The following is a 22,990-nucleotide window of genomic DNA, read 5'->3' on the forward strand; positions in this document are numbered from 1 at the left end:
TTAAACAGTAAACTATTGTAGCGGTATGTGGATGTCTGCCTGCAAACTATTAATGTGACTTATCGACAGTTAAACAATAGTGCACTTGCCATATAACTGTGTAATATTGAGGGGTTGTGAACAGTGAAAATAAAGGACTGTGAAACACAACTGTGCACCTCTCGCTACATCATTTTCAGTAGTCAGTACTACACTTCCACCCTCTACTTTTTCAGCCGGTATCACAAAGCAGTACATCAACAAGGACCCTCAACAAAGAAATAAAGCAGGCAAACTTCACAAACTCAACAGATTAGAGCACACTGGTGGTTGAAACCTATTTATGTTAGTTAATGACCATCTCCTCTGGTTGTCACAAGAAAATCAAACAGGAAAATCAGGCTTTGTGCCAACTTTCAAGCAGTAGTTGATGCTCAAGTGCTTATTGATTCTTCCCTGCTTCCACATATTGTGGAGGTTATGGGTCGCCTTCAACTCCCTCAGGATGAGGAAACGAAAGAATTTATGGTGGTTAGTACACAAATCAGCTTTCTTTTGGAAGCACATCTGCTCCTGCATTATTTCTATGCTTTCTTGGGAAAAGTGACATTGTAAGTTCCATCAGGTTCAAATTATTTTGATTATATCATTGAGTCTGAGCAAACAGCAGTACAACATCTGGAAAATTTGGAATCTCTTTTTCAAGTTTTAACTGATGCAGAGATTAAGTGTAAATTACCGAAGTTTTCATTTTTCAATGGTGAAATTTAATATTTAAGGCATCTCACTGACGTCAATCACACTCATCTCTTGACTAAGTATTTATAGGTGATCTGGAGGTTATCTTCTCGCAAAAACGTGTGAGCTACAGGCAGTTTTAGGCAAACTGACTAGCTATATCAAATGTATTCTGAACACAGCTTGAATTTCTGCTCCCTTACATCGCCTCCAGTGCAAAAATGTTCCTTTCCAATGGCCTGGAGAATATGAACAAACATTTCAAAAGTTACAACATGTATTGCTTAGATGCCCATGTGTTCGTTATTCTGATCTGCAAAAGCCAGTAGGATTAGCAGTAATGCACCATCCCATGGAGTAGGGATGATTTTATCTCACGAAGTCATCAACAATGAGCATCCTATAGCTTGCATGCCTAAGATGTTGAACAAGGCCCAACTCAATAACAGTTAGCAGGGAAAAAAAAGCCTTAGCCCTCATCTATAGTGTCACAAAATTCCATCAGTATTTGCATTATAAGATACTGACTGCTCATTTTCATCTGACAAAAGTCTTGCTTACCTATGGGAAATGATCTGGAATTCAGTACACCAGAAGCTTCCTTGTCTTCAAACTGATGAATCTAATTTGCATCAGACTGTCAGAGGACTTCACAAGCTACTGAACAGGATCAATCACTACAATTGTTCAGTCACCTTCAGATGAGTTGGTCTTGTAATCTGAAATCAATTTCAGACACAGCAATACGCAAATACTATGTGCAATGCAGCAGCCTTTCTTCATCTGACAGCCTTTAGCAATGCACCCGCACTGATCATTATCACTGATGCATCCAGATTTCCACTTGAAATTCCAACAAATTTGAGAACTAGTGCTAGTATTATGAAAGGACTCGCTCCTGTCTTTTCTTTGAATTGCTTGTCACAAATTATCATTTCAGACAATGGTCCACAGTTTTCTTCATTAGAATCTCAACAATTCTGCCAACAAATAGGGATTCATCATATCCAAATGGCACCATTCCCTCCTCAACTGAACAGTGAAATTGAACATTTTGTTTGCATTTTCACAGCTCAATGACCAAACGTCACGCTTCACAGTCAAGGGGAAAATGCTCTGTTGTTGTTGCTCAGTACCTACTACACTCTGTGTTTGCATGATGCTTCACCAACAGAAATATCACACCGCCTTTGATACCGCACTCTCATCCATCTATTTCATCCTGAACAGCCTGCTTCAGACCTATCTTCAAAACTTATCCCTGCACAAAGGACAAAGTTTTCTATTGAGTCTTTTACAGCTGACTCATATGACTGGCTAAGCTGATTATACCATTTGTGGCACCAAATCAATAACTGACAGCACCAAATTCAACTCAGATGACTGCCCAGGCTCATTATATCATTTGCAGCACCAAAGCCTTCATCGACAGCAACAAGTTCAACAACTTTTTTTATGACTACTGTGATCCTGCCATAGATTTTCATGTTTCAGAAAAGCTGCTTGCGTTCCAGACTGCTGCCCCTGAGCAGCCCTTTTGCTGGTGGCTGAAGTTCAGGTTCACAGGTCGCCAGATGATTCTGCCTTGGAAATCAAGCCCTGCCTACATACATGGCAACTGCTCCCTTCACAGGCACTGCTGCTTCCACAGCCTCAATTACCATTCATAGTGATGTCATTAGCAAACAACAAGTGTGCATCGGCCATTCAACTTCTGGCATCCACAGCAACGATGATGCCATACCCACTTGTGCCGTTGTATGGATGTCCTACCTCCGGTTTTTTGCAGGCATTCCTACCATCTGCCATCATGTCACAACCAATTCCACCAGCAGCACAATGGCACAGACCTCCCACATCATCGCCCGCACACACACTGTGCGATGACGGTATGCAGTTGTATGGGAGAGGAAAGCGGTATTGATGGTGACACCGAGTGAGATGGCATAGTGGTTAGCACACTGGACTCGCATTCAGGAGGATTACAGTTCAAACCCATGTCCAGCCATACAGATTTAGGTTCTCTGTAATTTCCCTAAATTGCTACAGGCAAATGCCGGAATGGTTCCTTTGAAAGGGCATGGTCAATTATCTCCCCTCCCTGACACAATATGAGTTTGTGCTCTGTCTCTAATGACTGTGATGTCAACAGGAAGTGAAACCCAGTTTTCCTTCCTTCAATGGAAGGATGCACTAGTCCCATATCTACAGAAGAAATATTTGAACTGGCCAATGCCAGCTATTGCCAGAGAGGGCTTTCCAGATGCTGCCATGTGGTGCTATACATGAGATTACTTTCCAATGCCACCAAATGACAGGTGACAGTGCAGTGAGACCTTTATGAACTTAGCATTATGCTAATACTACTTTAACTGCTAGTGAATACTGATAACAAGTACTAGTGAAACTGAAAGAAAGACAGCAGAGAGATTACAGGACACATAGTTATGTATCCTTTATAATGAATATGAATATGTTTTAACCATTCTATAGCAACAATATCCATCCTGGATTTGCCATTGTTTGAACCATTCTATAATGTTTGATGTGTTCTAGAATGTTCATCCACCTCATTACACTAATGGATACAATATGTATTTACATAAAGACAACAGTAAAAAAAATATTTTGATCAAATGTGTACAAGCTCAAATTGTATCAAGCTCAAATTGTACCTACCCTGTCTTCAGCCAGCCATTCTCATCAATCAGTTCTCGAGTCTTGGCCTCATCAGCCCAATAGCCACTAATGGTGACATAGCCACGAATGCATAATTCTCCTGGTTCACCTATTGGCACCATCTTTCCTTCCTTGTCAATGACTTTCACCTGAAACAACAAATGACTGTTCTCAGTATAGTCATACATATTAATAGCAGAAGTACTGTACTTTCTAATTTGTAATTCTACTGAAAACAGTTGCTCCTTTAGTGGGTTAGCTACTTTGTTAAAAACTGTGTGTTTTACTTGTGGATGATATGAAATATATAAGATAACTGATGAATTTCTGGATCATGGGAAAAAATTTAAAAATGGGCTGTGTGAACTAATATTCTAATTCACTGGGCAGAATAAAGCTCAAAATCATTTGATCAGTTCAACCTCTGCTATGAAATGTATCTCATATTATGGTATCTCTCAGAAATGGAATGGGTTGTTTCTACATAAGCAGCAAATTTTGGATTCTTTAAAGAGTCAAACTCCCATGTACAAAACAGCTTCTAATGTCTGATTACTTTACAAGTGAGTTAATGTGTTAAATATTTGATACTAAACATATAAGTGTGAAAAAAATTTAGAAAAGGTTTGAAAGGACTGTCGTCACTGTGCCACTGGTGAAGACACTGTAATGTTGAGAAGTAGGCTTTGGCGTTGGAAAACTGCCCTTCAGGTGTTGGTCATTTAAGTGTTTAGTTCTGGCTCCAGCGAGTTAGTTGGAGCCGAATCCACAGAGTTGTATTTTGATTGGAAGTGCAGAAAAGGTGGAGTTAATTTGTAATTATAAATTGTGACAAACAGTTTTTCTTCATAAGGACACTAAAGAAGCTACTGTATTCCTACTGGGACTCTCTTTCAATTACAAATGATAGACAGATTTTGCACATACATTTCTTTAAATGTGCTTGCCAACACAACACTTATTTTTTAACATTAACATTGTTTACAGAAAGACAGCATTGTGGCACATGAGATACAATTATGCCATTTTATAATTTCATGAACACCACACAGCATGTGACTTTTTTATTTAACTGTGATAACTAGTTTTAGCTGTATTAAACTATCTTCAGATCTAAAATTAGAATAAAGAAAAAACAAATATGTTAATTCTAATTAATCATGTATATTAAGTAGCTCTTTTTTAAAAATAACATAGTTCTGAACCTAAATATATAAATGGAGGTGTGGCAGGTCCAGTACTATTCCTAGTTTACATTAATGATTTCCCATGAACTAGAGAGCATGGACCAAAAGATTGTTAGCAGTAAATGAAAAGCACCAGTTTGCTTTTGTTCTACAATACAATAATATTGTAGAACAAAAGCAAACTGGTGCTTTTCATTTATTTTAATGTTGTTCTACCAAGAACCGATGGAAGATTCTGTTAATAAGATTGTTTGCAGATGACTCTAAAATACTGATCACTCACAAGACACCAGAAGTACTTAGAAAGAAAGCTGATACAACACTTAGCAGTGTATATAAGTGGGCAACATGCAATAAAGTCACGTGTAGTATAACCATGAACTTCTACATTAAAAAAAGATTATAATAACCTCAAAATAAATAATGAATCCATTCAATGTGTGGAAAGCACAACACTTTCTTGGAATGTACTTTGAATGTCAAACTGGGAAGAGCATGTAAAAATACCAAGTAACAGAAGCTCTATGGCACGCTCTGTTCTCTGAATTCTTACATTACTATGAGATATTTAATGTATCAAATCAGTATATTTTGCTTATATTCATTCTGTCATTAGCTTTGGCAAAAATTTTTTGGGGAGTGAATAGGAAACATATCCGAGTTATATTCAGACTGCAAGAAAGGTCAATACATATAATATGACAAGTGGCAGCACAGCTCGTTGACTTTTTAAATTGCTGAAAATCTTAATCGTCCCTTACGGATATATTTTCAGAGTGTTACGTATGTAAAAAAATACTGATTACTATGTTAAAAATTGCTTAGTAGGTACTGGCACAAGTAAAGCTATAAGAATGTGTCATGAGTTGTGCTTGAGCAGCTCAGGCCCAAGAAAGGCAGGAGTCCTGAAAATAAGTCTCAGTCTGTCATACAGTTTTAATCTGCCAGGAAGTTTCATATTAATGCACACTCCACTGCACAGTGAAAAGGTCATTCTGAATGTTTCATGTTTAGTACATGATTATGAACCTAGCAATGACTATAATTTGCATCTGGGCAGAAAAAATAAAATTGAAATGTGTTTATTGTACAACGCCTTCAAATTATATAACAAATTACCATAACATACAAAAAATATACAGGGTCCGGCAATAAAACCTCCCACATTTGATGTAGCCGGCATGTCAGTTGTAGTGAGGATACTGATGTTGAGTGTGTTTTGTTTGAAAGTGATGTACATGCCATTTTCAGTGTGCACCATGATGTGGCTTGGTGAGCATTGTGCGTTTGTTGTGGAGGAATTTATTCATAACAGTGATTCTGAGATTAGTACTCAGCGAGAGTTTCAGAGACGATTCAAACTTGGATGAGATGATCGTGTCCTGGATGGAAAAATCATTCAACTGTGGGTGTCAAACTTTAGAAGGACAGGTTCAGCAGTAAAAAGAAAACCTACTGGTCATCCTCGACGCAGATGGAAAACTGCCTTAAAAACCATCCACAGGCTGGCTGGCACACCAGAGCTCGACACTAATCCACCGGGCGGTGGCATGCCTTCCTGCTCAGGAAGCAGTGCATTAGACCGCATGACTAGCCGGGCGGGCATTACTTAATTACTTGTTTATAATTACCTCTCTCTCTCTGTCTGTCTGTCTGTCTGTCTGTCTATCTACGTATCTGTGTGTGATTTTTCCTCTCCTCTCACTTTTACCTTTCTGCCTGTTTCTTAATTAAATTATTCATTTCACTTCCCACTTCTCAGCCTACTCTCACTCTGGCTCTTCTATCATCTTTGAACTGAAGCTAACACAGTGGTTGCCAATATACTATCTCTGGCCTCCAACAATCTCTGACATCCTCTCCTTCTTCATATTCCCTTGTGGCTACATCAGGTGGGTTTCTCTGAACCTGAATCTGAATGATTAACCTCCTTTCCAACCATCCCCCTTTTTGTTCCTTGAAGAAAGGAGATGCCAATTCTAAAAGCTATGGTAGTATTTTCTGGTTTCAATATTTTTGTCAGCAGTAGAATGAATGTTGCCTGCTAGAGGTAAATACTGATCACCCATTGTGTCCTTTTCTTTATTCGCTTTTTTCTTTTGTCCTTATCAGCACATAAATTTTTTATGCATCCTATTCAGTTCCTCAGTTATATCTGTCAGTGTGGATTCCTCTTCATACTTGACTTTCGTAAAAGATTTTTTTGTAATTTACATTACTTATGCCCTGAACGCAATGGTAGGGTGGTAAGACACAAGACTTACACTTGGGAGGACTGCAGTATACATACTCATCTACCCATCCAGACTTTTGTTTGCCAGGGTTACCCCAAATTACTCATAGCAATGCCAGGATGGTCCCTCCCCAATCTGGAACTGTGCTCTGCCTCCAATGGCAGGAAGTAAAGCTTCTTCCTAAAGGTGTTGGAGATAGCGATAAGGTTCAAAATAACATCTGCTACTGTCAGGCTGGAAATTAGGGAATGGATCTTGATCTCAGAGAGATGATGGAGGTTTGCCCACACAACAGAGGAAGGAGTGGAACTGTTAAAACAACTACTGAATGAAATCAAGCAAGCTCTTTTGCTATCACGAAGAACACGACAACACTTTGCACACATCTGTTTATAATGAATGCAGTTTGCCATTGTAGGATGACAGTTAAAAATGTGGAGAGCACTTCTCTGTGTGCAAACTGCATCAACATGTGCCACAGTCCACCAAAGGACTGGGACAAAATGTGGTAAAGAGGAAGTGTGAGGAACAGAACGTTCTGAAGCAGTAAGGGTGACGTTTGTGAGATAGTCCACCTGGGCATCACAACTGAGGAAATCTTGTTCTTCGAAGGTCGCCAGGGAGGAGTAAAGCTGCCAGTCAGCCTTAGTAAGATGCCATTGGGGCATGCACGTGGATGGGGTAGGAATCAGCAAACTGATAGCACACGGGAAATGGTCATTCGATTAGATGTCAGAAAGAACAGACCACTGAAGATGATGGGCAAGCTGGGCAGTGCAGAAGGATACATCCAAATTGGAATAGGTGTGTGAGGAGTTGGAAAGGGAAGTGGGTGCTGCAGTGGTAAGGCAGAAGAGGTTCAGTTGATTAAGGTCAACCAAGAGGGCATCTTTCTGACAAGTCCTGGGAGAACCCCAAAGGGGATGATGCACATTAAAGTCACTGAGTAGCATAAGTGGGGGAGGTAGCTGCCAAATAAGTTGAAGAAAGTCTGCCCTGGTGACATCGAATAATGTAGGGACATAAATTTTACAGAGGGAAAAAGTCAGTTGGTGAAGGAAAAGTCAAACTGCAACAGCTTGAAAATGGGTAGTCAGGGTTGACTATGAATGTCATCCCATATGAGCAGCATGACGCCCCCATGAGATCGACCTCAGCGGGAAGATCAAAATGAATTGGTAAGTAATGTGAAAGCTCAAAGTGGTCATGAGGGTGAAATTTCATTTCCTGAAGGCAAAGTACAGGCGGATGCTGTGATGCTAACAGCAGCCATAAATCCTCTCTGTGGGACCGAAGGCTGTGCATGTTCCACTGGAGGACAGTCATGATGAGGAAGAGATGTAGGGGTGTCAACTTGGTGGTGGCCGAGTGACAGCCAGTGTAAAGTCACTGCTACAGGGCACAGAAGCAGGAGGATCCTACTCCATGGGGTCCACAGATGCATCAGCTTGCTTGTACGGTCGGTCTGTGGAGTCCAACGCTGGAAAACAGATGGAGGTGTGCACCGGTGATATGGAGGCCAGCCGGGCGAAGGTACCAGGGGGCGACTCAGTTGAAGATTATCTTCGAGTTCACAAAGGAAAAGACCGTTTGCCTTTGGTGGACTTCTTTGAGCCTTTCCAGTTAGAGGAAGACTCGGGTGTTGTTTGGATGGACAGACGGAGGAAGTCTACACAGGAGTACTCCTTCTGTCCTTTCACAGGTTGTGTAGCTGGTGACTTCGCCCCTTGAGGCGAGAGTTTGGCAGTTTGTTGCACAGCTGGATGGTGGGATGATGATGATACCTTGGCACTAGGTGATTTCACAACCTCAGAGCTGAATTTGAGGTCACATGTCTGAGTGGCTACGTCCAACATGGAGCGAGGGGTTACAGGAACAGAACTATAGGTGCCAGACAGGAGAACTCAGGGTTTGCAACTAGCCAGTATCTGAATCTCTTGGACAGCCCACTCATCAAGATACATGTGACAATCCCGAGAGGATGCTGCATGGCCGCCATTGCAGTTGATACAGCGGGGAGAAGGAGGCAGACAATCGCCCTCGTTTGCATCCCTACCACAGGTTACACATTAGGTCAGGCGTCAACAAGACATTCTAGTGTGGTTGAAATGATAACACTGGTAGCAGTGCATTGGGTTCAGAATGTAAGAGTGGACCGGGTAATTTCATAGCCTGCTTTGATCTTGGACGGCAGCACCACTCTATCAAAGGTGAGGAAAAGAGTGCGGGTGGGCACAAAGGAGGAATCTACCTTTTTCATGACACAATGGACGGCAATGACACCTTGTTCAGCGAGGTACGACTGGATTTTGGCCTCAATTAGACTGTTGAGCAACCTGGTGTAAATTACACCTTGGGAAGAATTCAAAGTTCTACAGGCCTTGACACGAACAGGGTAGCCATGGAGAAGCGAGGCAGCAAGCAGTTGTTGTGCTTGAGAATCAGAAGCAGTCTCCAAAAGCAAAGTGCCGTTCTGTAAACGAGAGCAGGATTTCACAGGGCCGGCAATTGCAACAACACCTTTCTGAATAATAAGCAGATTGACCGTGGCAAAGGACTGACCGTCTTCAGTACGTGAGACCACAAGGAACCGTGGTGCAGCGGGAAGGGTCTCGGAATCATTAGCCTCCTTAGATTTACTCCTGCTGTAGCGATAATTCATAGTTCTTCTGGGCTTGAGGAAGGTTCTAGCATCCAATCTGGAATGATGATGTTAAGGAAATTCTGAAATCTTTTAGTAAAGTGCTAAAAAATGCTGGTAATGTACAAGAATGTTATTATCATTTGTTTCCACAAGGGAAAGATTTGGAACAGGGAGAACTGTCTCTGATCTAAACTTTGTTTTTACAAAGGTACTTTTGAGATGGATGCAGAAATAGCTGCCTTTGCTTTGATCAAATTCAAACCATCTTCTAGCAGCTTTAGATTCATTTCATTAAATTTATTACATTAATCAGTTAAATATACCAAGGTGACAAAAGTCATGGGATACCTCCTAACATCATGTTGGACCTCCTTTTGACTGGTGTAGTGCAGCAACCCGATGAAGCATGTACTTCACAAGTCACCGGTCACTGGAAGTCCCCTGCGGAAACACTGAGCCCTGCTGCTTCTATAGCCATGCATAATTGTGAAAAGTGTTCTTGGTGCAGCATTTGGGCATGAACAGACCTCTTTATAATGTTCCGTGTTGGGCAATCTGGTTCGCCAAATCATTCACTCGAATTATCCAGAAGGTTCTTCAAACCTATCACAAACAATTGTGCCCTGGTGACATGGCACACTGTCATCCAATAAATTCCAGTGTTGTTTGGGAACATAAAATCTGTGAGTGGCTGAAAATGGTCTCCAAGTAGCCAGAAATAACCATTTCCAGTCAATAATTGGGTCAGTTGGACTAGATGACCCAGTCCATTCCATGTAAACACAGCCCATACTATTATGGAGCCACAACCAGCTTGCACAGTGCTTTGTTGACAACTTGGGTCCAGGTCTTGACATGGTTCCCCAGTCATTTAGGATCCAACTAACATGGTCACAAGCCCAGGAGAGGCACTGCAGGTGATCTCATGCTGTTAGCAAAGGCACTTACATCGGTCATCTGCTGCCACAGCCCACTAATGCCAAATATCATCACACTACCCTAATGGATACATTCATTGTATGCCCCACACTGATTTTGGTGGTTATTGCATGCAGTGTTATTTGTCAGTTAGCATTGCTGCTCTCGGTTACTAAGTTAAGCATTGTCTGTAGTGAGAGGTAATGGCTGGACATGGTATTCTCAGCACATTCTTGACACTGTCGGTCATGGAATACTGAATTCCCTGACAATTTTTGAAATGGAATGTCCCATGCATCTAGCTCCAACTACCATTCCTTGTTCAAAGTCTGTTAATTCCCATCATGTGGTCATAATCACATCAGAAACCTTTTCACATGAATCACCTGAGTTCAAACGATTGTTCCATCAATGCACTGTCCTTTTATACCTTGTGTACATGATACAACTGCCATTTGTATGTGTGCATACTGCTATCAAATGACTTTCATCATCTCTGTTTAAGGTATACCATTCTCAAATATCAATAAATTTCTTCTTAAGGAGTCAGCTTTGTCTTAAAAAGAAATCGTACAGCTCACTCAAAAAAGTCACAAGATCTTTTTATGCAGGTACCCTCTGACAACAAGGAACTATACTCACTACCTATTGTGTGTACTAAACCAGAAAATTGATTAAAATTCATCATTTGGTTACACAGCTGTACTCATTCTTTATTTTAGCAATGCATTTTGCGCAATTTTAATACTATACTCAGATTACTTATACCAAGAAAACATTGCAACAAAAAGTGCATACTTAAATACTTCTCAAATACCCAAAAGCTGATTAGCACTGTGTACAAAAAAATTACTTAATTTGGGAAAGATATTGTAGCTGATAACAATTTCCAACTAACATTGCAGATAAACTCGGAATAAAAATTAATTACAACACGAAACACCAGCTTACCTCAACGTGTTCAGAGACATGTCCCACAGTGGTGAGCATGTGATCTCGTGACTCAGACTGCAATGACTGGAACACCACTGGACTAGTCTCTGTCAGTCCATACACAGACTACAAAGAGAAAAGAGACAGTCACACTTAGAGTAAGACAAACAGGATAGATAGCAACAAAATCAGTACAATATGAATTATGACTTTAAAATGTGGTGAAAAAAGTAGAGAGAACCAGAGGATAGCAGAACTCCCTGTTTGTAGAACAATTAGCTGTACTCAAGTAGCACTGAAAGAAATACACTTATGTTCTCTTATATCTTTGATAGTTACTGTCTGGTAATGATCTTTTCAACTGAATACTGGTACATAAGATAAACAAATAATGTAGAACATTCAAAGTTGGTATTTTCATGAGGGGATATTACCCTTTCTGGGTGCAAAGGGGGGGGGGGGATGGGGAGGGGGAGTACTCACACAGACTTTATTGAGGCTGAGCTTCTCCTGCACCTGCCGGAACAACTGCTCTGTGATGAGGGCACCGCTGTTCAGTGCAAACTGCAGTGAGCTGTAACGACTCACGTCGCCAGACTCAATCAGTGACACTAGGTCCACATACATGGTGGGCGTGCCATACACTGCTGTACATCTGAAAACACATAGGGGAGAACATGCCATTAATTAACAGAAACACTCTGGAAAAGCTTCATATCATCAGATATACACATACTGGAAAATAAAAACAATAACTTTCAGTTGCCAAAGATAAGTTATCAATGATTGCTTCACTGTGTGCGCCATCTGGATCATTTCTACCAACACCACCTTGTCTTAACTGCACTTATGGGAACTCACCATGGCCTCAATCCTTGCTAGTCCCTCTCCTCCTTACCTATCCCCTTCCCTGGCCTCACTCCAGCACTACACAGCCTTCTGCTCTGCCCACACATGCACTAGTCTTTTTCCCCCTCCTCCACTTTCCTCCTTCTGTGCTCCCCCTTTTGCTGCCCCCACCCTCCCTGACATCCCAACTGACCTAGTGGTTCTGTATTGTCCCCACAATGTCCCTGCACAATCCCACAACCAGCATTACACCTTCCCCACCCTTACCCTCCTATCCCTCCCTCTCCAGTCGGGCCAGAGCAGTTGGAGACATTGATCACGTATTTGTGTGTGTGAGTTGTGCTTGTGTAAATGTATGTAAATTTTCTATTTCAGAAGAAAGTCTTTCAGCACAAAGCTCGAATGTACAGCAGTCTTTTCATTGTGCCTGTCTGTGAGTCAACGTGAACTCTATACTGTGAGTAGCAATCCATCCTTTTCATAATATTGTTGAATTTATTAAAAGATATTTGCATAAAGCAGAAAAGACACGTATTGCATATGAGGAAAGGCAGTCCAAATAAGAAGACTACCATTCCTCAAAATTTGTACAGTCTAGGCAAGAAACTGTCTATCATTTTAGATAAGCACAACAAAATGACTGTCACAAATATAGCTTTTGACCCATACACACTCACACAGATGCAACTCACACACACACATGACTGCAGTCTCAGGCAACTGCTATATGGTGAGTATCAGCTTTCCTTTTCACAATATTCTTACATTCCATCCTGGATTTTCCATTGTTTGAATCATTTTAGAAGTATTTCAGGCATAAATTTGCTTCCACTATGGCAGGACACATGGTCATCTGTAAATATACAGGGCGTTTCAAAAAGAAAGAGCAGATTTCAAACATTTATTTCTCAAAAACTACAAATGATAGAAACACAATTCAAACGTTTCTTGTCAGAGAAAGGTTCAAAGTTTTTCAATGGTCCGCGCAGAAGTTCCATGCAAATCCGCAGTGGCGCTGGCGTTTGTTTGTAGGAAAATGGCGACGACACCACAGGAACGATCATTTTGTGTGCTGCAATTTGCAAAGTTAGAGTCCATTGTTGGTGTGCAACGTGCATTCCGCCGTCAATTCAACAAACAGCCGCCTCGTCATAAGCAAATTTATGAGTGGCATCACAGATTCGTAGAAGATGGTTGCATCTGCAAGCGAAAAAGCACGGGTCGTCCACGCACATCGGATGAAAATGTCGAGCGTGTCCGTGCAGCTTACGAAAGGAGCCCTAGAAAATCCACGGCACGGGCAAGTCACGAACTAAACATGTCTAAAACAACGGTATGGCGCGTTCTGAGTAACCGTCTGCACATGAAGCCGTACAAACTGCAGTTATTGCAAGCATTGCGTCCTGACGACCACAACAAAAGGTTCGAATTTTCAACTGCAATTCTACAGGACATGGAAGAGGACAATTTTGCCGAACGATTAATTTTTTCAGATGAATCAACGTTTCACATTTCTGGTAAAGTTAATCGGCATAACGTACGAATTTGGGCGAGTGAAACTCCGAGGGACGTTATTCAACATGAAAGAGACTCACCAAAGGTTAACGTCTTTTGTGCAATTTCGGTAAACAAAGTTTATGGACCTTTCTTTTTCATGGAGAAAACTATCACAGGAACCATTTACCTGGACATGTTAGAAAACTGGCTATTTCCTCAACTTCAGGAAGATTCAAATCACTTCATCTTCATGCAAGATGGCGCCCCACCACACTTCTCTGAACCTGTACGACGGTACCTAAATAACACCATTCCAGGACGGTGGATTGGAAGAGCAGGAGCACAAGATCAATGTCATCGTCTGTGGCCTCCCAGGTCACCAGACCTTACTCCCTGCGATTTTTATTTGTGTGGGTACATAAAGGACTGTGTTTATGTCCCACCTATGCCCACTACTCTTCAAGAGGTACGACATCGAATTGTTGCGGCCGTGAATTCGGTAACTAAAGACCAGTTGCGTCGTGTGTGGCAAGAAATGAGATACCGGTTTGATATTTGTCGTGTAACAAATGGTGCTCATATTGAGGTACAGTTTTGATATTTGTTGTGTAACATTTGGTACTCATATTGAGTGAAGGACCGTTGGAATTGTGTTTCTATCATTTGTAGTTTTTGAGAAATAAATGTTTGAAATCTGCTCTTTCTTTTTGAAACGCCCTGTATATGCAGGGTGAGTGATCTAAACCATTAACGTTGAATGTTTCCAAAACTGTTGAATACATCATCATTACTGTATCCATCCAAATGAACTGAGGCAAAGTTCACTACAGTAAATGATGTGATAGTAATATTAACTATGTAGATGTAAAAATCAATTACAGTAACTGATATTGCTAGTCTCAATGATCAGAAAGAAATACATTACCCATCACAGTATCATAAAATGCAATATGTAGAACATTTCCCTGTTTTGAACATCAGGCTGAGAGTTGTTTCAATTTGTAATTCATGATATCACTCCCAACAGTACATTGTGTCACATTTAATCATCCACATTTGTTAAACTAAGCCTGTGCAATACCAGTATCAAAGGAACAAAGACAAAATGCAGCTTATCTGAGACTTTTAGTGGTTAATTCATCATTAAGTGAATACAACAGGCTACTCATAAGATCATTCTTCATGATTTCTACTCCCCCTGTTGATCTACATTTTGCCAACATTCTTTGGTCATGTCATCTTTCCTAATCACCCTATGTCTTCAGTGAGCCATCTTCACCACATACGAAATCTGGCTGTGTCATCTGCTGTTGCTGTACCCAAACCTCCTACCCACCATGTTGCTTGACACTTTTGCCAATAATATCCATCCCCAAGTTACCATTGCAACAGCTGCATCTCTATTGCTTTCTTATATTCAGATTAACATCACCCCATATTCATTACCCCCTCCTGTTACTTCGCAACCATCCTGTCACTAATACGGCTGCTGCACTCCTCAACCCAACATTTTCACAACCACAAAACTCACCCACCTTTTGCCACTGCACCATCAACATATGCCACAATATCATACCAGCACAAACAGAATTTGAGCCTCATCTTTCAATAGGAGCACCAGATATAAATCCACCAGTGACATCCTCACCAACCTTAACTCTACCTATTTTATCATCTACTTTGACTGGCCACAATGTGGGTAAGATATGTTGCCTGCAAGTCACATCTCGCTGTTTGACTTTTATCTTCATAAAAATAATTTTTTTAAAAATCCCACAAAAGATTAAGACCAACACCTCACTCATCAACAAAAAATAAAATAAAATAAAATAAAAAACAACATAAACCTGACATCACTGAGCAATGGGTTCCATTCCAATCAACTCCTCTCATCACTTTCCCAGATTGTATTCCTACTCACTCCTTTAACTTTTCCTTAATTCCATTTTAACAAAGAAGAATATACCCCAACCTTCAACACATTCCAGATTTTAGACATATTCCTTACAGATTCCATCATCTGTAAGTCCTCAATTCCTGACATCATGTATTTCAGGAACAAGTCTGTACTAAACAGAACAAAAGAAATAGATGTTCTGGCAACTAGGTCTATATGTCAGAACACATACATTCACATCAAAGAAAGCCTACGGACTAAGTCAGTCCAACACTATTAACAGTTTGCAGACATACTGATGTAGTCCATAAACGAAGGCTACTCAAACTTGAAAAATTTCCCTGAGAATTTCAGATATCAGGAGCAAGATGGTGTCATAAGAAGAGGGGGGAGGGGGGGGGGGGGGGGAAGGAGGAGAGGTGGGGGGGGGGGGATTGCAGACATCTCACACTAATGGCTTTCATTTCCTCTTGGCTGGCCATAAGCAGTAGTCTAACAGCAGTTTTTAAACATCAACAATTCATGTGGAGTAATATTCATATAATTAACATACTTTGAAATATTAAATATTTTACCTAAGATTCCCCTTATTTTTCCAGGTAAAATGTAATTCCCGAGAATTCCATGTTTTCCAGGTATTCCAGAAGAATCAGCACACTGGCTAGATATTAATTAAAAAATTCTGTCCTCTCTTTCAATAATAGCACACTTTGACTGTTGCTAATGGTAGCTACTCTAACATATGATAGGCATTCAATAAGTAATGCAACACTTTTTTTTCTGAAAGTAGGTTGATTTTACACAGGATTCAAAAACACCACATTATTCCCACTCTTTTAGCTACAAAACCTGATTTTTCAGCATAATCCCTGTTCAATGCAACAGTCTTATGCCACCTCACTGGGAGGGCCTGCATGCCTGCTTTGTGCATTCTACTGGCTGAGGTCAGAAGTGACATCTTGCTGCATCAATAATCTGACCAATCATCCACATACTGCATCCCGTGAGGTGCATCCTTCATTGGGCCACACAGATAGAAGTTGGAAAATGAGAGTTCCGGGCTGTAGGGTGGATGAGAAAGAAAAGTGCAATAAAATTTTGTGAGCTCCTCTATGGTGCACAGACTTGTGTGAGGTCTTGCATTGTCATGGAGGAGAAGTTTGTTTGCATTTTTGAGGTGATGAACATGTTGAAGTCATTTCTTCAATTTCCTCAGTGTAGCACAATGAGTTGATCATTGCTCCATGAGAGGGGACATCAAACAGAATAACCCTTTCAAAATGGCGGAACACCATCACAATGACTTCACTGGCTAAGTGCGTAGTTTTGAATCTTTTTTTTTCAGAGTGGAGGTGGTGTAGCATATTTTATCACTTTTGATGATGTTTGACAAAAAATTGTCATGATCAGCCTTGTAATGTGCAAGCAACTCCACACCGATGGTCATAGCTCATTATGCTCTTCTGTTAGGTGCTGAGGAACCCAGCGAGAACCCCAACTGGTGGACAAGTGTGCCAGCACTACTAACAGGGGCATCCATTTGTGCAGCGAGGTGATTATTTTTGATATATTGATCACCTCAAATGAGCAGGAGTCACAGCTGTGTGCCACTGGCTGCCATGTGAGAGATCAGAGAGGTCTGTGCAAGCTTGTTGCAATGATGACAGGCGCCTCACCCAATGACACCATGCTTTTGTTCACTGCTGGGTCTCCATAGACATTCTGCAAGCACCTATAAATATCTGTGATGCTCTGGTTTTCTGTTAAAAGAAACTCAATGACAGCTCTCTGTTTGAAATGCACCTCCGTTACAGATATTTTGAAAGCTACTTATAGTGCCGCCAGCTATTGGAACTTCATGAAACTACAGGGGCTGAAGAAGGAATATTCCACGATGTCCCACAACAGATTCTGCATTTTTTCAACTGAAACTGGCCAAGAAAGAAATGTGTTTCATTACTTACTGAATGCCCCATGTATCTGCACCATTTATCAGAACATAATGTAAATAACAAACACAGTTCTATTTGATAAAAGCTACAAATACCTTAGAAAATGCCACTAAGAGTAAACAACCTATGCATGTGTGCTACAGCACTAATGAATGATCTCAAAGCAAAATATAGCTCAGTTCATCGTATGTTTCAGGAATCTTAACGTAATTATCTTAACTGACCCACTGCTCAAAATGATATCACCACAGAAAGCAAACACTACTCAAACAATATCACCACAGAAAGCAAACTTTTAGAGATTCTTAACACACAGCATCAAAAATTGTGTGCCATAAGAAAAAAAAAAACCTGATTAAAGCACAATGAATCACCTATACTCTGTACTGCAAGAGAAGAGCTCCAACAGTTTAAATTTCCTTGGTTCATGCACTTCACTTGTCCATGACGGCCAGTTGGATAATGAGATTTTGTTTATGTTACCATGGCAATGCCCCATTGTAGCTACAGTGGTGGGCAACACACTCTTAGTCATTGGAACCACGTGCTTCATTCAGGTTTGTGTGTATACAAGTGCATTCCACTAATTCTGTGGTTTCTCACCATTTGACTGGAAAATGGCTTTCTGCAGTGCAGAGAAGAGGACTTTTGGAAATGGAGATACGCTTACATCTCAAGGATGCTTATTTATATGTAGACTGCATGTTTACTTTGAAAAGGAAAGGGAAAATAGTGGACCTCTGACACCAGTGAGTTAAATGATTGACATGGGTGAAGACAGTCATATATAATAAAGAGGCTGCCAATTCAGCTGAGAGTCTTGTTACTGAATTGCTCAGAAAGTCAAGAAGACTTTTTTATCGTGTGACTGAAACAGACAACTTTGACGAAAGTGCTATCACGCAACACATACATTCATACTACAGCAGGAAGGAGTAGGCAACATTTATAAAGTTGATGGCTGCAATGTCAGACAGTGGTTTGTTCACAGGCAGAACGAGTCTCTCCATTGTTTTAAAGAAAATTGACTTCCAGTTGAAAAATTCTCAGGAAGAAAGATGCTAGAGGAATGCAGAGACATTGTGCCATGGAAATGTCATTTCCTGCTGCTAGCAATAAATCTGCAGAATGTAATATGGATTGACAAAAGATAGGTCAACGTGCATTGTACACGATACATCACATGGAAGAATGACATGTGCAACGGAACTAAGAATGGACCAATAGGCAAGGGAGGGCGACTAATTAATGTTCATGCTGGCTCTATGAACAGGTTTGTGCCTGGTGCTATGATAATGTTTCAGTCAAAAAAAATTTTGATTACCACAGGAAAATAAATGCAGATACGTTTAAAGACTGGTTCATTACTCATCTGCTAGCAAATGTCAGTTTTGGTAGTGTTTTTGTAATGGATAACGAACTGTACCATTCTGTACAGTTAAATAACACACCAACAGCTGCTGCTAGGAGAGACAAAATAGTCAGCTGGTTGGGAGATAATAAAACAGACTTTGAACAAAATGTGCGAAAAGTGGAACACCTGGAATTAGTGGAATGGTACAAGCCTCAGAAGATGCAGTATGTACTTGATACATTAACAGAAAACCGTGGCCATAAAGTTACACGTCTTGCACCATACAACTGCCATCAAACTTGTCCGGGCGTAACTAAAAGCAGATGTCACAGTGCGAAATAAAACATTTATGTTGCAAGAGAGAGGTGGGGAGGGCTGGTAAATGATGCTGTCACACAAATAACATCACAAATTTGGAAGAATATGCCAAACCACACGTGGAAAGAGAGTACAAGGTCAAATACAGAAGGAAGTGTAAGGGTATAGTCCATACAAAATATTGTAATTTCTTTATCAGATGATAAGGAAGGCAGCAGTAAAGGTACCAAAGCCTGTGTCATCGCTACGAGAGATGCTCAGTCAGATGAAAATGATCATGTAGCTTCCATTATCCTGCTTGAAAAATAAAGATAATGTCTTCATTTGGTATTTTACACATAACATATATGCATTTTGCTGAACCCTGTTAATGTCAAAAATCTATTTGTGTGTGTTTGTGTAAGGAAGCAAACACTGCTAGCACATAAGAGAAAACATCTGATCAAGGAACATACCGCTCAGTAGAATACTACCAACAAGAATGCTGTAATAAATTGTGTGGCTCTGTTAGGCTCTGTAGCCCTGGCTGCTGCAGGGCGAAGGGTAGGAAGGGAAGGTCTGTCATCCCTCTTCTCGCCCCACTAGTCACTGGGCCACTGCACTTCCATATCAAATAATGGCTACTGCACTGCCAGTTGTCAGAGCCCTTCTCTCACCACACAGTGCATAAATATATACAACAGAATAAGCCTTCAAGAGAGACAATAATAAAATGTTACAATACTCTGCCATGAATTTTCAAATCAGTGCACACTCCACTGCAAAGTGAAACTGCACACTGACTACACAACCAGAAACATGTGCATGTGAAACCAACTGCAAAAAGCTAACACATGAGAAATATAACACTAGATAAAATGTGCATACATAAAAACTACCAAGAAAAATGCCTGAGACTAGCTTATAATGAAACAGTCAATAAGGAAATTCAATCAGTAACATGAATGATCAAATTTTGTACTTTGGACATCTCATAATGGTTTCAGAAAACAGAATCATCATGAAAATACTAGTCAAAATATAGAACAAAATAGTAACATTGCAAGTATTGTGGAAATAAAGCAAGATTTGAAGGGACCACATATTATAAAAGAAGATTCAAAAATAAATAAGGCAAACAAGAAAATTAAAGACAGACAAATCAGACTACATACCAACATCAACAAACAATGGGAAGAGTGACTTCATACAAGAAATAAAGTTGAGATCTGGGATGGTTCAGTTAGACTAATGAGCCACAATAATGACTTTGCTTTACTTTACTTTCAGCTGAGATGTAGTAGCTATAATCAGTAGTTTAACCACAGTTTTTAAATGTCAATAATTCGTATGAAATAATATTCACATAATTAACTCACTTTGAAATATTAAGTATTTTTACATTTCTGAGTTATAAAAATCAATTAAAATTGAATTTCAGTGCTAAGTTAAAACCATGGAATTCCCTGAGATTTTAGGAAATTCCTGAAATTTGCCCAATTTTTCCAGGTAAAATGTAATTCCTGAAAGTTCCAGGTTTTCCAGAGGAATCACCCACCATCTTGCCATATCACGAGTAATTTTTGAGCTTCTTGACCAAATGGAATATGGAAAAAAACACGGAATCTTGACTCACAACTATGATGCGACATTGGGATAATGGATTTCCTCTTCACATAATATCCTTTATCAATGAAATAACATTTACCTGTAACGACCATATGGATTTATGAAATATACATTATTGGGTATGTAACAACCAGCTACGGCTTGAGTAGCTGGACATTAGAGGCAGTGTAGTGCGATTTCTAATGTGGCAATCACTGAAAACTAAGCAACTGGTTTTTACGTAATTCAGCAGTAGAGATATGTGAACAGCTTGCTATTCTTATGTGGGTAGGACGACACTCACCCACCTATCTCCTAGTGTTTGTTCTGTTCATCACCTATTTCTCTACCACATCAAACCCATTATAAGCCACTTTTAGCTGGAGGGGCCCCTCAGTCGTTTGCATCATTTACACCAGATATCACAAACTTCTGCATGAGCGAGCACTCAATCTGATATTAAAAACAGACAAATGTTATGAATAAGATCTCTAATTTCCCAAAACCTGTTTACCAGGTTTCAAGGTGTAATATGCCACTGAATTTCTCTCTTTCAGTGAGATATTATAGGCAAACAGCTATTATTATATTATTCCTATTTTTAAAAAATGGGAAGACAAAGTAATGCTCTTTTGATGAGACAGGACATGCCATTTAACAAGATTAAGTTGCAGTTTATCTAGGAGAAAACTGAATAATGATAGTGTCTTTGAGTGCATGGCATTCTTAGGATTCCTGTCTTGGGAAGAACTGCTTGTGGATGTAATTTTTGCAGCAGCTTCTTAACAATCTGACCATGCGAAGGCCTCTGAGAAAGAGACATGGCAATATAAAAAGACACTGATGTTGACACCTATTGATACCTACCGCTCCTTTTCAATGGCTTCCAAAGATGCCCTTGCACTATAGGACACTGAAGGCAGAACAAGTGTTGACCCATAATGCAGCGCAGCAAGGAGCCCATTGCAGAATCCATAGCAGTGGAAGAGAGGCACTTGTAGGCAGATGCGATGTTGCTGAAAAGGCAAAGCTCTGTGTGTACAGACTGCCAGAAGCAACAAAAGTTTGAGAACCCAGTTAATTAGTGTGTAAAATGGGGAAATGTTATGTAACTGATGAAAGGGCAACAGCATTTCCCTGTGTAAAGGACCAGTACCTTCTCATTGAACTGTAGACGTTTCCCGACACAGAAAGAGTTGTTCACAATGTTGTGGTGGGTCAGGACAGCAGCCTTTGGCTTTCCAGTTGTGCCCTGTTGAGAAAAACATTATCATTGAAACTGAAAGTAGCAAAACTAGAAAAGTATCAGATTTATTTGTCTTTATTACTGCAGTATTTTAATTCAGCACTCTTTAATGAATTCTATTTCTATTCAAGAATCACTCTGTGGGGCAAGAGTTGTCAATGTTAGACAGTTTTAGCTGGAGATAAAAACACTACCTCTTTTGATGTTTGTCAGACATTCCTCTGCCTGGTACTGTGTTTATGAATAACTACTACTTTGAAACTCAAACGGATTTTTGACAACAAATTTCATCAGTGAATAAATTTACTGTAATGTTTCCATTTGCTCAAATGAATGCTAACAAGTATATGTGCAAGACTGTTACATAGTCATAATGGTAATTGTTTCTTTCTTTAAATGAGTACTCATAAATTTAATCTCATAAGTCATGAGCAAATGTAAAAAGGTGGGAAAATGTAGCTACAAACTTCCTGATTTCTAAGTCCCAAAAATTTGTAAAAGTCAGTAAATCTAAACATTTTAGCAGACAAATGCTTGGTTTCTCTCAAATTCTCATGTACAGGAACCTGTCCCCAGAAAAAAGTTTTAACTCTGCAGCAGAGGGTGTGCTGATGTGAAACATCCTGGTAAATTAAACCTGTGTGCCAAACTGGAACTCAAACCCAGTACCTTTGCCTTTTGTGGGCAAGTTCTGTGCCATCTGAGCTACCCAAGCACAACTCATGAACCATCCTCACAGATTTACTTCTGCCAGTACCTCATCTTCAACCTTCCAAACTTTACACAGCTTGCATAACTTGCAGGATTAGCACTCCTGGAAGAAACAGTCCCCTAGGTTGTGGCTAAGCCATGTCTCTGCAATATCCTTTCCTCCATGAGTGCCAGATCCACAATTATGCAAGAGAACTTCTATGAAGTTTGGAAGGTAGGAGATAAGGTACTCGCAGATGTAAAGCTGTGACACAATATTCTATTTAC

General features: G+C 40.2%; 1 protein-coding gene across 1 annotated transcript in view; it reads right to left on the reverse strand.

Annotated features, from left to right (window-relative positions):
- The window catches only part of LOC126416646 (medium-chain acyl-CoA ligase ACSF2, mitochondrial), a 224,938-nt gene that overhangs the window by 26,967 nt on the left and 174,981 nt on the right, over positions 1-22,990 (reverse strand). Inside the window, exons 6-10 of the mRNA XM_050084441.1 lie at positions 21,923-22,018; positions 21,634-21,782; positions 11,796-11,967; positions 11,331-11,438; positions 3,397-3,545 (exon numbers count right to left, since the gene is read on the reverse strand). Of these exons, the coding sequence (XP_049940398.1) occupies positions 3,397-3,545; positions 11,331-11,438; positions 11,796-11,967; positions 21,634-21,782; positions 21,923-22,018 (674 nt within the window). The remainder of the gene's footprint in view (positions 1-3,396; positions 3,546-11,330; positions 11,439-11,795; positions 11,968-21,633; positions 21,783-21,922; positions 22,019-22,990) is intronic.

The sequence above is a fragment of the Schistocerca serialis genome, chromosome 8 (assembly GCF_023864345.2).
Source record: "Schistocerca serialis cubense isolate TAMUIC-IGC-003099 chromosome 8, iqSchSeri2.2, whole genome shotgun sequence".
Classification (NCBI taxonomy): Eukaryota; Metazoa; Arthropoda; class Insecta; order Orthoptera; family Acrididae; genus Schistocerca; species Schistocerca serialis.